Source organism: Clupea harengus, chromosome 4 (genome assembly GCF_900700415.2).
Source record: "Clupea harengus chromosome 4, Ch_v2.0.2, whole genome shotgun sequence".
Classification (NCBI taxonomy): domain Eukaryota; kingdom Metazoa; phylum Chordata; class Actinopteri; order Clupeiformes; family Clupeidae; genus Clupea; species Clupea harengus.
In genome coordinates, this window is record NC_045155.1 from 8,660,315 (window position 1) to 8,674,800 (window position 14,486).

The 14,486-nt window shown below is 42.7% G+C and overlaps 2 protein-coding genes across 3 annotated transcripts; both read left to right on the forward strand.

Moving 5' to 3' along the window:
- On the forward strand, positions 1–10,004 carry hnf4a (hepatocyte nuclear factor 4, alpha). 2 transcript variants are annotated; one of them, XM_031566024.2, is made up of 10 exons: positions 1–174; positions 2,294–2,468; positions 2,888–2,982; positions 3,816–3,922; positions 4,250–4,405; positions 5,644–5,731; positions 6,936–7,088; positions 7,443–7,679; positions 7,943–8,065; positions 9,021–10,004. In XM_031566024.2, exons 1-10 carry the CDS (start codon positions 60–62, stop codon positions 9,164–9,166), a joined length of 1,395 nt encoding a protein of 464 aa, XP_031421884.1. In that variant the 5' UTR covers positions 1–59; the 3' UTR covers positions 9,167–10,004. The 2 variants fall into 2 exon arrangements, with proteins under 2 accessions (XP_031421884.1, XP_012690446.1); XM_012834992.3 differs by having other exon boundaries at positions 3–174; positions 9,024–10,004.
- Positions 10,005–11,395: 1,391 nt separating this feature from the next.
- On the forward strand, positions 11,396–14,061 carry ttpal (tocopherol (alpha) transfer protein-like). Its single transcript, XM_012835001.3, has 5 exons — positions 11,396–11,627; positions 11,908–12,409; positions 12,809–13,002; positions 13,197–13,307; positions 13,751–14,061. The coding sequence occupies exons 2-5, from the start codon at positions 11,962–11,964 to the stop codon at positions 14,027–14,029; spliced, it is 1,032 nt and encodes a 343-aa protein (XP_012690455.2). The 5' UTR covers positions 11,396–11,627; positions 11,908–11,961; the 3' UTR covers positions 14,030–14,061.
- The last annotated feature ends 425 nt before the right edge of the window (positions 14,062–14,486 follow it).

Below are 14,486 nucleotides of genomic sequence, written 5' to 3' on the forward strand. Positions count from 1 at the left end.
GGGGGGTCCTTGGCTGTGCTGTGAGACTACTCTGGGCCACTGCACTGCGCTGCCTGAGAATGCGCTCGTCCCACGAACTGGCAGACATGGACATGGCAGACTACAGTGAGGCCCTGGACCCTGCATACACCACGCTGGAGTTTGAGAACATGCAGGTGCTCACCATGGGCACAGGTGAGTCCAACACCTTCTGTGGGGGCCACGAACTTTGGGACCATGCTGACCGTTACATGACCAAACTCATAGGGACGAGTCACAGGGCCCTATAATGATGCCTAGTTAGTTAATTAGTTAGTTAGTTAGTTAGTGTTGTATAAATGTCTAAGTTCAGCCTGGCATCTGAAGGGAGGTGTGCTTTTGCTGAGGTTTGGGAGAGATGGGATGTCTGTGGTGCTAGGAGCATCTACTCATTTGCCATTTTTGTGACATATTGCGGCATTCGATCAGCTGTTTGACAGAATCTTTGTAGGGGGAATGGATGCTTGTTAAAACAGCGCGCTTATGGATGTGAGTGACATGTCCCAGCACGCTTTCTGTTGTGGCTCAGGTGTTCTTTCGTTTGAGTGAAGTGGGGGTTTTTTGCGTAGAGAAATCCCATTTGTCTTTCATTTCTGAACGTTCTCACTGGGGTTGTAAAAGCAATGATAAGATAGCTGGGTTGGGTTTCCTTGATGTGTTTGACAGTGACATGGATCCAGGGGAGAAGTCATGGAAATGGTTTGCTTCTTACTCTCCCATGTCAATGCGTGTGGGGTGACTCTATTAATCTCCCTGTCTCCATGAGCTTCTGGTTCTTGCTGCCATCTGCAGTGCTGCCTGACAGGCATCCTTCCCCAGCCTGATGGGCCTAGCAGGCTGCTTCATTCACTTGTAATCAGTCAGATTTCAGATTTGTCAGAGCACCATAGAGAAAAGGTTTGTTATACATGGAGTCATGCTCTCCTGTTAGTTTGGGCTGTTGGGTATTTGTTCATGCTTGTGTCAGGATCACTCTGTTTAATCAGCTCAGTTGCTTTCGATTTTAATGCAATCACTGCATACAGCAGCCAACAAAATGGTGCTAACGATTCACAATTCACACATCCCTCTTGAAGAGTTTTGAATGATTTACAATGATTAATCATGCTTTCTGAAATCCAATGCATGTATTGAGAGGAGTATTTAAAACCAGAGTACATCATTTGTACTTATTAGTAACTTTTTTCAAGTGTTTTCAAAGCTTCCCAGACGTTTTCCCAGATTCAAATTTATTTTTTAGTCTAACAGGTCAGACTCTTAATGTGCAGGTATCGAATTGATAATATTATGTTAGTTCTGGTTTAAAATGTAGAGATTTCTAGTAATTTTATGCGAGCAACCACCTCTTTCCTTTCCTTTTCAAATGGGTCCCATGTAAGGATGGCCGTGATTTGTTCAGTAAATGTTATTTGCTCTATTTGTCAGAAGTGCCTCTGGATTAGAGAGCAATTACTGTCTTTGAGGCCAAACATTAACACGAAGGGCTTGTAAAACCTATTGATCTTGCAATTGAATCTTGCCTCTGAAAAGTAACATTTCAAAAGATTGATTAATCTCACCTTTCCTCTACTGCCACTCCTTCACAAATGACACCACATCTATATATCTGTCTCTCAAAAATAACAACTCCATTCAGCACAGTAGAAATGGACTGGGTTTGGAATTTATTCTTAGGAGGTGGACGTAAATGTCTCTAATTGAAAGATCTTATTGATTGAATTGATCTTTATATTTTGCAGACTCTTTTAACAAAGGGAATTCAAAGTGAAGTGACCACACACATTTTAGCACTATCTCTGCTCCCTCTGAGTCAAATGCAACAAATGCCTTTGTGCCTTTGTGACTGGCTGAATGCAGCTGAATGTACAGCTCCAGGAGCCTGATTTAGTCATGTTCAGATCACTTTCAGTTCAGCAGTTCATGTAACTTTCAGCACAGAATTAACACTCCCAATGAGATCAGACATAAGAAATAAGAAATAAGAAACACGTTTGTTGAGTACACTAAGTCAAGTACGCATGGTAGAACAGGAGACTAGAACATACCAGAACATCACATGTAAGAGAGCAACACAGCATACTAGAAATATCACAATAGCACATACTCACGATGCACTTTAAAAAGCATTATAAGAGAATCTTTGACTCCATCCATACTGGCCTCAGAAGCAACCCAGCAATTGTATGAGCCTCATGTGTTTTGAAGTATCAGAATTTCTTCTGTTCGTCTCTTGTCATCTTGCACCCAAAATGATGATTGCCATTTGTCATTGCAGATTCCTCCCCAGCCGAGAGTGCCAACATGAATACTGCCACACACCTGGGCGCTGGCTCACTGTGTGCCATCTGTGGGGACCGGGCGACGGGGAAACACTACGGAGCCTCTAGCTGTGACGGCTGCAAGGGCTTCTTCAGACGCAGCGTCCGCAAGAACCACATGTACTCCTGCAGGTGAGACCTGTCTCCTGAACCCCATACCTGCAAACCTCTTTCCACTACACTATATGTTTTTCATGTGTGGGAAGCACAGCCTGCCTAGCACACTTACGGCCCATTGAAACTGTGTGCCAGAGATTTCATGTCATTAATCAGAGATTAATATCATACTCACTTAAAATGGATTACAAGAGGATTTCAGTGTGGCCAACATTGGCTAATGACAGACTCACTGAGAAGATATATATGGTGTTGAAAGACATTAGAGAAAAGCAAACATTTTCTTACTTGACATGAGAACACACACACGTCCTACAACAGAGAGTCAAATATCACTGCACATTCCCCCACACATCTGTCTCCTTGGATGAGTCTTGACATGAGACAATGTGAGATGAGCCCACCTGTAATTTCTCTCCATGTTTGATTTTCAGGTTCAGCAGACAGTGCATAGTGGACAAGGACAAGAGGAATCAGTGCAGATACTGCAGGCTGAAGAAGTGCTTCAGGGCTGGCATGAAAAAAGAAGGTACTGACTGATGCTGAGCAACATGCACACACATCTACACTGATGACACACACTTCGGAGAGGGAGAGACCATTGACAGGGAAAGTCAGACTGGTGTAACAGACATACACAGAGCTGTACGCACATTTGGCACACACACACACACACACAAACACACATGCACGCGAGTGTGTATCTGCACAAACAAGCCCACAAGTTGGTTCATCAGTGTACCAGTGAAGTAGAGTGTGTTGCAAGACCCCAGAGCTCACAGAGGGCTTCATGTTAATGTTCACCGAAGCTTTGCTGAAGTCTCGCCGCGGATCTGCTGAGCAAACATATCACAGGCATCATAAGCAGCGCTGATAAACAGCTCAACCTTGAGTTCCTCTGCCGCTCAGGAGTTCCAGCTCCCCTCAGTCCCTGAAAGCTTCTCTCACCCGCTGCAACTCACACACTGACACACAACACACCCAGAATGGCACACAGAGAATTACTAGAAGTGCAATTACAGATGATTACAGCTGAAGTACTCATTAACGGACATTAAAACGCATTTATTTGTTGCAGTTTATAATGTGTTTTTTTTCACAATGCATGCGTCACTGATGAGCCAACCCGTGGGCATGTTTGTGCAGATACATGTGTGTGTGTGTGTGTGTGTGTGTGTGTGTGTGTGTGTGTGTGTGTATGTGTGTGCGTGTGTGTGTGTGTGCGTGTGCGCTCGTGTGCATACAGCTCTGTGTCGTCATGCGTTTTTTTGGTTATGTAGGTGGTGTAGCTTTTCATTTCACAATCAAATGAGATCCCTTGGTCAAGCTTTTGTCCCCTAACTCCTATTTCTGCTCTTATAGCTGTACAGAATGAAAGAGACAGAATCAGCACAAGAAGGTCCAGTTATGAGGACAACAGCTTACCATCCATCAATGCTCTCATCCAGGCAGATGTCCTCTCCAGACAGGTACTGCTCCCTCCAGTCAGACAACTAAGCTCTGCCACCGTAGAGATGTTAAGATATCAAAGATATCCTCAGATATCTACTTAGATATCTACTTAGATATCTACTGCTGTTCCCTTCACGGACAGACTTGTCTTTCTGTGGTCAGGTGTATAGGTTAAATACTACTTTTTGCACTTAATACTAATAGTGCACACTTCATTTCCTGGAAGATAAGAGCCTATCTGTACTGTGTCTGTTAAAGAGCAGGAATCATTCATCTACAACCATGAGTATACCAAATTGAAAATTGAGTGCTTCTGTTACATGAAGGTGTTAAAATTCATGCAGATATCATCACCGGGGCCAATTCTAAATGGAGACATCCGGACAAAGAAAATTGCAGCGATCACAGATGTGTGTGAGTCCATGAAGCAGCAGCTACTGGTGCTGGTGGAGTGGGCCAAATACATCCCCTCCTTCTGCGACCTGCCACTGGACGACCAGGTGTGTTCCCTCACACACATGCACCTACGCGCACACACACACACACACACAGACACACACACACACACACACACACACACATGCACTTACGCACGCATGCACGCATACACACACACACACACACACACACACACACACATGCCACTACTACCCATTGACACATCTGTGCACAGACTGACAAATTATATGTATTATAACCAAATTGTAGCTAGCTCAGGTCATAGGTATTCAATACACCATACAGACACGTTGGTCAGCTCTTCACAGTTCAACACAGTTCAAAATGCTTCCTTTTTCATGAATTGATGGTGATGTTTCCTGTCTTTTGTATGTATAAAGCTTGATGTCAATGTTTAAGCTCAAGCCCATTTTCTCCAGCCCTTCCTGAGAGTATGTGTATGTGGCCACATGTGCCTATGTGTTGGTTTGGGATGGTGATGACTAAGTAAGTGAGGTTAATGTGTTGGTGCTCGTGGTCCGGATGTGATGAGCTGGTCAGAGAGGTTTTAACCCAGTAAGACACATACACACACACACAATCATTAACACTGCCATCTCCTCTATCTGGTCACTCATTTGTGGATGTTGAGTAAATGGGTCTACACACACACACACACACACACACACACACACACACACACACACACACACACACACACACACACACACACACACACACACACACACACACACACACACACACACACACACACACACACACACACACTTTCTCTTGCAGACTTTCTGGAGTGCACTATTATACACTCACATATAAACAGAGATCTCACGTTGAGATACTCAGGGTTGACCTCACAGAGGCTGTGGGAATTTACAAAACACAATGAAAATGACAAGAGACCCCTAAACCCTAAACCCAGGTGTGCAAATGATATTTGTGTGTGTACAACTGTGTGTGTTTATGTGTGTGTGTGCATCCGTGTGTTTCAAGATCCTAGTTCGAAACACATACAATGATTTACATATGCATTCATACATATAACATAATTGAAAAGGTATTCACAAGCAGCCTAAATAAGTTAGCCACCAGCTAATGCTAAAACTAACAGGGACATCACTGGAATCCTTTAAAAAACAACAGATGAAAGTTGTAGTCAATGCACAACGTTTGCAATCATTTATTATTTCACTCAGGGGCTGTAACTGCAATACGATGAAATGTGACTGTAGGTGTCTGTGGTAACTGTGCTAAATGGCGGGTGTGTATGTGTGTTTTGCAGGTGGCCCTTTTGCGAGCTCATGCTGGGGAGCATCTACTGCTAGGAGTAGCTAAGCGCTCGATGCTATACAAAGACTTGCTCCTATTAGGTAAGTCGCCCTTCTCTATGTATCGGTCTCATGGCTTAACACATTATATGATTTGGCAGGTACCATATGTCACCATTACTCATCATCCTATCTTAAATATGCAGTAGTGAGAACTCTCCATAGCATTTAAATGTCAAATGATTCAAAATTGTATCACCTCTCAACAATTGCATTATTTCTAAGTTGACAAGTAGAGTATTTCCTCTCTTTGACAATCAAAAACAAATACTTTAGGAAGACTATATTGAAAATGCAGGCCTTATAGTAGAAACTCAATGCAACTAAAGTGAATACACCTGTGATCACTGACACACTAGTTAGAAAACCTGTGATCACTCAGAAAACCTTGCTTGCTCTTCTGAGATATAGATCTTCCAAGATCTTCCAAGACATATACAGTATATGTTCATCTCAGATAGGGTCCAGCATGTTTGTCTTGAACTTGGAGTGGACTCCCACAGTCCTGGCATTGAAACACAGAGGTGGGAGTGTGATAATGTGGGGCTGCATGAGTGCAAAAGGTGTTGGGGAGATGACATTTTTATATGGCACTATGCATACCTGTGGATATACCAAAATACTGGCTGACAAGTTCACTACCAGGCTCTAGAAGCTTGGCGGAAGAGAAATAATGATAACGATCCAAAGCACACAAGAGTTTCTGAATTAGAAAAAAGTTTTTTTTTAAAACTGGTCAAGTATGTCGCCTGACTTGAATCCACCTTGAAAACACCTTTTTTGGTATTTTAAAGACAAAGGTAGAGCAACACAACCCCTTCAGAAAAGAGCAGCTGAAGAAAAATGTCTCTGAAGAACAGCTCTCCAGATAATTGTGCAATACTGGTGTCCTCCATGCTAAGAAGAATTGAGTCTTCAAAAATGGACACGAAGTATTGAAAAAATTAAATATTTGAATCTCAGTAATGAAATGTTCCTACTGTGGGGCTGTATTTTTAATATAGTAAATCTAAACCATAAATATTTTTAATTTAAGAGCAAACACCCTACTGTTCAACTTCAAGTAATGCACTTACTCTCAGGTGATAATTGGATTCATTTGATATTCAAGTGATATTGCACAGGAGTGGACTTCTGTTGTATACTGTACATGCTCAGGGACAGCCTCTCTGCTGATCAATCACCTACCTGTTTGATTACAGACCAGAAATGCCTGTATTCAGTGGTCTCTCTGTGCTTTTAACAGGAAATGATCACATAATCCCACGTAATTGTCCAGAGTTGGAAGTGAGTCGTGTGGCTGTGAGAATTCTGGATGAGCTGGTGCTGCCCTTCCAGGAACTCCAGATAGATGATAACGAATACGCCTGCCTCAAAGCCATTGTATTCTTCGATCCAGGTATGGACATCCTTCTCACTGCCAATGTCTGATCTGTGTTACCTGGTAGCGGTCTCACATGCTTGTTATTTACTAACTGGCTGTCTCACAATCCCTCTGGTTACCTTCTCCCCTCATTTCCCAGTTTAACCTCACCATTTTCACTATCTGCTTACTGGTCTCATTCTTTATCAAGTACTAAATAGCTCAGTTTACATTGGATTTTATTTGCCAAATTCTGTCAGTAAAATATATGTCATATAGTTGTCATAGTAGTGTTATCTTACTCCTCATCGAGTGCTCGTCTCTGTCTGTCTCTTTGTCCTGTTTGCAGTCTTCTCACCTGTCTAACCTCCACTCACTTCAAATCTACAGATGCAAAGGGTCTCAGTGACCCCGGGAAGATCAAACGCATGCGCTATCAGGTGCAGGTTAGCCTGGAGGACTACATCAACGACCGGCAGTACGACTCCAGAGGGCGTTTTGGCGAACTGCTGCTTTTGTTGCCCACCCTCCAGAGCATCACCTGGCAGATGATCGAACAGATCCAGTTTGTAAAGCTCTTCGGCATGGCCAAGATCGACAACCTGCTGCAGGAGATGCTGCTGGGAGGTGAGAATATGAACGGTCTCCCTGTGGCTTAATTACTATTATGATTTCAGTTCTTGTAGTCTATGTACTGCATGTGGTAGGTTTCTGTTTAATTTGGACTCATTCAGTTACCATGAGAGTTAAAACAAAAGTTTAATTATGTACTGAAGGGCTCTTTAAAAAAATATAATGCCTATGGAAAGGTTTTGAAACTAGAAACTAGTCCACACAAACATACCTTTTTGTTGCCGTTAGTATATTGTCCTCCTGTGCTTTCCCTCCAGGCTCTGCGAATGAAGCTCTACACACCCCCCACTCTCTGCACCCACATCTGGTCCAGGAGCACCTCAGCAACAATGTCATCGTCACCAGTAACATGGCAACTCCAATTCACAATGGCCAGATCTGTGAGTGTTCTTCGTGTTTTCTGACTCACTTAGTATCTGTCAGTGATGTTGGGCAAACTTGCTATGATACTGAAAAATAAAAAATGCAGTGTTTAGAGGAACTACCAATGAATCACAAAATAATTTGGTAATGTAAGAGAAATTAAGACATATTGCAACACAAGTCTCAGTCAGGTCAGTGAATCAATCAGTAACGTTATGGAAACTCTGTGTAACATTAGAGAAAGTGTACTTCAGGGTAGAGAAAAGCCTGCTGCGCAAACGTGCTCTCGCAGTGACGCTGACTAAGCCTCTCTCCAACCCGGTGAGTGTGGGCCAGTAGTCAGGTAGCAGAGAGGACAAACAGCCTGCGGGAATAATCCAGGAATGGACTTCCCAATGCATAATCAGGCTTACGTGGTCAATGAAAGCTACTGTTATTCTTTCTTAACCTTTCTAATGCCTTCAGAAATTTCATAAGAGGTCTTTATTTCACACTCGCCAAGAGGTTCTTTCTGCCCTGTGGTTGTTGTCCCACGTGCAAAAAAAAAACAGAGTATTTATTTGTCCAGGTAATACTAATAATGATAATGGATTTTATTTGTATGGCACACTTTAAAATACAAAGAAGTCTCAAGGTGCTTTACATGGTTAAACAATCAATCACAATAATAAAAGGAAGTAATAGAAGTGCTAAGGTCAGACAGAAAAATAGGATAATATAAAATTGCAATAAATAATAAATAAAATTAGAATAATTAAAAACAGAGCAATTTAAGACAGAACAATTTAAACAACGCAATCTAAAACACACAAAAGCCAAGACCTTAGGTGAAGGCAGAGATAAACAGGTGAGTTTTGAGATGTGATTTAAAAGCAGCGAGGGAATCTAAGGCCCTAATACTAATAGTGTGCATATGCCTTTGAGTGGTGTTCACTGCTGTGGTTATATCTGATGTCTCTTGGTTCTTTCAAGCAGCCACTCCGGAAACTCCAATACCCTCACCCCCGGCAACATCTGGCTCTGAACACTACAAAATGGCTCAGGGTGTCATAGCAACAGTGCCCAAGCAACCCAGCTCTATCCCTCAACCCACAATCACCAAGCAAGAAGCCATTTAGACTGCACGCTAACACACACAGAGAACACATGTGGTGGTGCACCTCAGAAAGTTTGTAATGTATTTGTTTTATTTACTTCTGTTGTCTGGGATAGCTCTAACGTTAGAATGTTGTGAAATATTCATGAACATGTTTTTTGTGACCTTTACGGACTTGGAGGAGTAAACAAAACTCTCGTACACACGCACACACACTCGCTTACATTAAATGTAAAATGCCTTAAAAAAAAAAAGTTTTGTGTAATTACACTGAGTTCATGAATGTTACAGTCATCAGGCCATTGAAGGAGATGGGTACTGTACTATAGTATTTAAGTAAGAGTCAAACCTAGATCTAATTTAAGCCAGTAACATGGGATAAACAACAGTTTCTTGTGAGAATTCATTGGGCTCAAGGCTGTGTGACAGCTGTGTTGCCTTTCTAATCCATCTACAGTTTTCATGCATGTTTGTTTATTTTTGGATGTCAACATAATCACACAATGCATTTTGTATTTCAGTCTGCTCCAAGCATCATATTAGCCAAATGTAAATATCATGTATATTAAATAGATTGGTTCACAGACGTTAGAGCACTTTGTGATGAGCAGAGGCTCCCTGTGATAGCTCTGACAACTGAAGAAGACCTTTTGTTTTCACTTTCAGATATGCCAAATGCTATGTGTTCTGTTAGATGTGTAGACATTTTCTGTTGGTTGTTAGGTACTGACAGGTGCCATGTTATTTGTGCTGTAAAACCTCTGGAAAGTGCCTCTGGAAACTACACTGCCCTCGCATACATGGGCCATACCTGACCTTGAAATGTGAAATGAAATTAAAATGTCAAGGTTTTATTTTTACACAAATGTTTCTGTTTCTTTCCTTTTCTCTCTCTCTCTCTCTCTCTGACTTTCTCTGCCTCGGTCTCATTGGTGGATTGCTCAATGATTGATAGTTTATCAATCCATTAATGATCATGATTAAAATCAGCTACAAGCAATTTACCCTTTCAAATGCTAATGATTAATATACTGGTATTACACTAAGTCATATAGCCTAGTTTTGAATAGCCAACGTCGCAGTCCTTTATCCACATGGGATATTGATTTCATCTCGACCCTCTAGGTATGTGGCTTGTGGCGGACATGCTCTCAGGAGCACCACCTGTTATCTCTGAGAGCACTTGTGCAATTCCTATTTGTCCAGTAAATATTGGATGTCCAAGCATTGGAGGCATTCGTAAATGGTTGAACTGAATTAGCAAAGCAGAAATGACATTGGTCATGGCTTCAAGGGGCCGCAGTGGGACGACAGCACTGTCACGTGAGAAAAGGAAAGAAGTCAGTGGACATTTCCGATGTGATGCCATGAATCATTCAGTCCTGATGTAATGCCATGAATCATTCAGACCCGATCAACAAGACTTGATTTATTCATCTGATTCTACAGGTTAGTTTTAGGTGACTCAAATAGAGGTTTATCCTAGCGCTCAGCCTGGGCAGGGTCATCTTAAAAAACAAGCTAATCTCCTTCGGCTGTAAAATCAGAGAGGCTCAAAAACATGATAATAAAGCTGTGGCGACGTGGCAGTGCTTGGTCAAGGATATTTTGTACAAGGGCGTGAGCTCACTGATAAAATGCCATAAAACAATTCCTGATAGTCCTGGGATATCTGAGGCGCCTGACTTCAAGGTTCTCCTAGGCCTGCTCCTGTGGCGAGGAAAGAGGTGTTGTTCCCAGTCATATAGCATATTAATGGATTATAGGACCCAAGGGGAAACTGGAATCACCCACTCGTTCTTTCAGTGAAAAGTCTTATCTGCTTTTATTTAGCGCTATTCCACATGTCCTGTTCTACACTAGACAGTACACTGAGTTACAAGCCGTCATGATGACACCATTCTTACCTAACTCCTTAGTACATCCTAGTCAGTCACAATTTTATGTCATAGGTTACGGTGAGAGGTTTCGCTTTCTCATATTGGAATACCAACAACGCCACCTAGCGTCAATTTAGCGTTAATTCATCAAACATATTTTCATAAACAAAGGACAGAAAATATTTGGACAGACACTATTGTGATAAGAGCAATACAGCTATACCACAAACAAAATGTTGCACTTATTACAGTGATAAAAGAGTAGGCTACCTTTAGTAGGCTATCTGGGGGTTTCCTGAAGAGGGTCGTTTCCTAGGTCCCAGTGAAACATGACGCAACTTGCCACACGCTCACCAATAGCCAATGAAAAAAGGCTTTAGCTAAATTCCCGGAAGTTCTGGTTTGTCACTTAATCGTTTGTTTTCTTGACTTATTGAAAAATCACGTTCTTTGCTATCAACATGTAATAGTCAGGATATGGAATTTTTGGTCAGTGTCCTGTCTGAACGAATACATTTTTTATATAAGAGAAGACAGTGTGCCACTGGTACTGAGGATCTGTCGTCGACATAAACACTTACTGGACAGATTCTTGCAAAAAAGGTGAGAGGAAAGAGACAGTAGCCTACTAGCCACTAAATCTTGCCTGTCTACCCAGTTAACGTTAACTCTCAAACTCTGTTTAAGCAAAACATGAATGGGGAAACATACAGCCTATTACATTACCATATCGACATTAACTGTACTGCGTTAGCATGCGATGATAGAGCGTCTTCTTCATGTTTGAAATATGACTGAATAGGTTGCATTGTTATTTTTCTTTGAAGGTAGCAGTGGTTATCGGATTGAGATCTACATCGTTTCTGTTTATTCACAACTATAGGGATTCTGAAAACGGGATAAAGAACGCTGTTATCTTCAGATCCAGAGCGAGGTCATGGCTGAAGGCAATGGATGTATGGAGGGAACCCCGACCCCAGGAGTACCACAGCCCAGTAATGGGGGGTTCCCTGGCCCCCCTCCCCCCAATTACTCGTGCACGCTGAGTCCATCCCTGGAGGCTAAAGCCCGTGAAGAGCTGCAGGAGAAGCCAGAATGGCGTTTGCGCGATGTACAAGCTCTTCGGGACATGGTGCTGAAGGAGCACCCACACCTGCGCACGCGGCTGGATGATGCATTCCTGCTTCGCTTCTTGCGAGCCAGGAAGTTTGACTACGACCGTGCTCTGCAGTTGCTGCTAAACTATCATGCCAGCCGTCGTGCCTGGCCAGAGGTTTTTCATGACCTTCGACCCTCAACGGTTAGGCACGTGCTGGAGCGAGGTGTCCTCACGGTGCTGCCACAGCCAGACAACCATGGCCGCTATATACTTTGCCTCAGGCCAGGTTAGAGGACCCCACACTGTTATTTTTTGTTTATATTTTTATGTAAACCTTTTACACTGACAAATCTTTCCAATTGTATCACTTATGCCCTGCCTGATGATTGACTAAACTGTGTAATGTATTGATTATCTCATCTGATCCTAACAATGGCTTGTCTGCCTGTGTGATGTCATCATTGACCTGTCTGTGTTATGTCAATCATCTGTCTGATGCCATTATTCATCTGTTTGCCTTGACTTGCTTTATCTTGTTACAAAATGTCACCTGCTAATCAAGTCTCAGTATTTACCCCTCTGAGGTTGTTATTCTACAACATTAAATGACAGGCGGCTAACTTGTACTTACTGATGCTAATTGGAATGCTTAGTAATCAATGAACTCCTACACACTCTTGCATAGGGAAGTGGAGGCAAAATGATTACCCATTTGTGGACAACATCCGGGCGATCTACCTGACCCTGGAGAAGCTGATTGAAGCAGAGCAGACGCAGGTGAATGGCCTGGTGATCCTGGTGGATTACAGTGGCGTGGGGCTGTCTCAGGCGTCAAACCCTGGACCCTTCCTGGCTAAGAAGGTGGTGGGGATCCTGCAGGTTCGTTTGTTGTTCTCATCATCTGTCCACATGCTCCAGATCAAAGACACATATCACCTACACACTGCGCTTCACCCTTGGAAACTCAACACAACTGCAATGTCATGCCTTAAGCACACATGTTGAATGTGATAATCTAGCCACACTCCTCTTTTACTCATGCACTTTGTTATTCTCACTCTTCCTTCTCTCAGGATGGTTTTCCTATCAGAATAAAAGCTGTGAATATCATCAATGAGCCGCGCATCTTTAAGGGGATTTTTGCCATCATCAAGCCTTTCCTGAAGGAGAAGATGGCTGAGAGGGTAAGCAGTCTGTGTGTGACACTTTTCAGTGATACAGAATGCATGTTATGCCATTGCAGCATGTGTGATCACTTCACTTAATTCATCACTATGAATTAGGCTTTCTAACTGGGTTGCTGAATAGTTAAAGCTGTTTGCTGTGTTGCTAGTCTCTGAGGGTTCTAGTTGGTCTAAATAGTTAGCACATTCACACAGGTAAAATCTATAGCTTCCGAGTCTGTTCCGGTGCTTTTAGAAACCTCCAAATGGTAAATATATAATAATTTACATAGAGCTTGCTGCTTTTGTAGTTCTTTCATGCACCTCACTCTTGATGTGAGTGTACAACAATAGTGTAATAATAGGGGAGGTATTAGAACAAAGCCTAACTAATATGTTGGCTCTTGCAACATCACAAGTCAAACTATTATCATTATCCCCATCATCTCTTTTCTCTTATGCAGTATGTTCTCCACGGTTCTGACATGTCTTCTCTGCACCGGAGCATCCCCCGTACGGTGCTGCCTGAACAGTACGGTGGCGTGGCTGGCCAGCTGGACACGGCGACCTGGACCCAGACGCTGCTGGATGCTGAGGAGAACTTTGTGGTGGAGTTCTGCCAGCCGGAGCCCCTGGAGGGAGGGGTCCTGCCAGACTCCATGCTCTTTGACGGGGAGCACGGCGGGGCTCAGGGAGAGGATACCTTCAGGAGCTTGCGCTCTCAGCTCTACTACTGCTACTGAACGCTGCTATGGACCACATCGCTCATTATTTCAACCTGCCATTACTGTCCACTGTGACTGACATAGAACTTACCGCACTTATGACACTCCTTTGTCCTACTGACTGGTACGTTACTTCTGACTGTTGTTACTCTTATGGTTTATTGCTACACAGCACTCTTTGCTGATCCACTGTTGGAAAACCCTGAACCCTACTACTGATCACTGTTGTTTAGCACTGACTGACTCATTTATGCTCAGAATGCTTGCTTTCTGTTGCTTTCTGTTAACCCAGAAAATGGTATCATTTCCTATACCATGGGTATGTTTTTAAAGCTATGCTTTATGTCTAGAGTTATATATTTTTTCAGTTGGAACCATGTCATTTTAGCCTGAGGTGGTTTTGCCAAAGTCTGTAACCATCTCTGGAGTTGTGAGGTGTAAGTTAAACGGAAAGTATTTTGCATTCTGCTTTATC

What these genes read in the sequence shown, in the direction of transcription:
- ttpal (XM_012835001.3), top strand. Translation starts at nt 11,962, where the DNA reads ATGGCTGAAGGCAATGGATGTATGGAGGGAACCCCGACCCCAGGAGTA. An exon ending in TATACTTTGCCTCAGGCCAG is followed by an intron (nt 12,410 to 12,808) that starts GTTAGAGGACCC and finishes ACTCTTGCATAG; the next exon opens with GGAAGTGGAGGCAAAATGAT. An exon ending in AGGTGGTGGGGATCCTGCAG is followed by an intron (nt 13,003 to 13,196) that starts GTTCGTTTGTTG and finishes TCCTTCTCTCAG; the next exon opens with GATGGTTTTCCTATCAGAAT.
- hnf4a (XM_031566024.2), top strand. Translation starts at nt 60, where the DNA reads ATGCGCTCGTCCCACGAACTGGCAGACATGGACATGGCAGACTACAGT. An exon ending in CAGATGTCCTCTCCAGACAG is followed by an intron (nt 3,923 to 4,249) that starts GTACTGCTCCCT and finishes AAATTCATGCAG; the next exon opens with ATATCATCACCGGGGCCAAT. An exon ending in CAAAGACTTGCTCCTATTAG is followed by an intron (nt 5,732 to 6,935) that starts GTAAGTCGCCCT and finishes TGCTTTTAACAG; the next exon opens with GAAATGATCACATAATCCCA.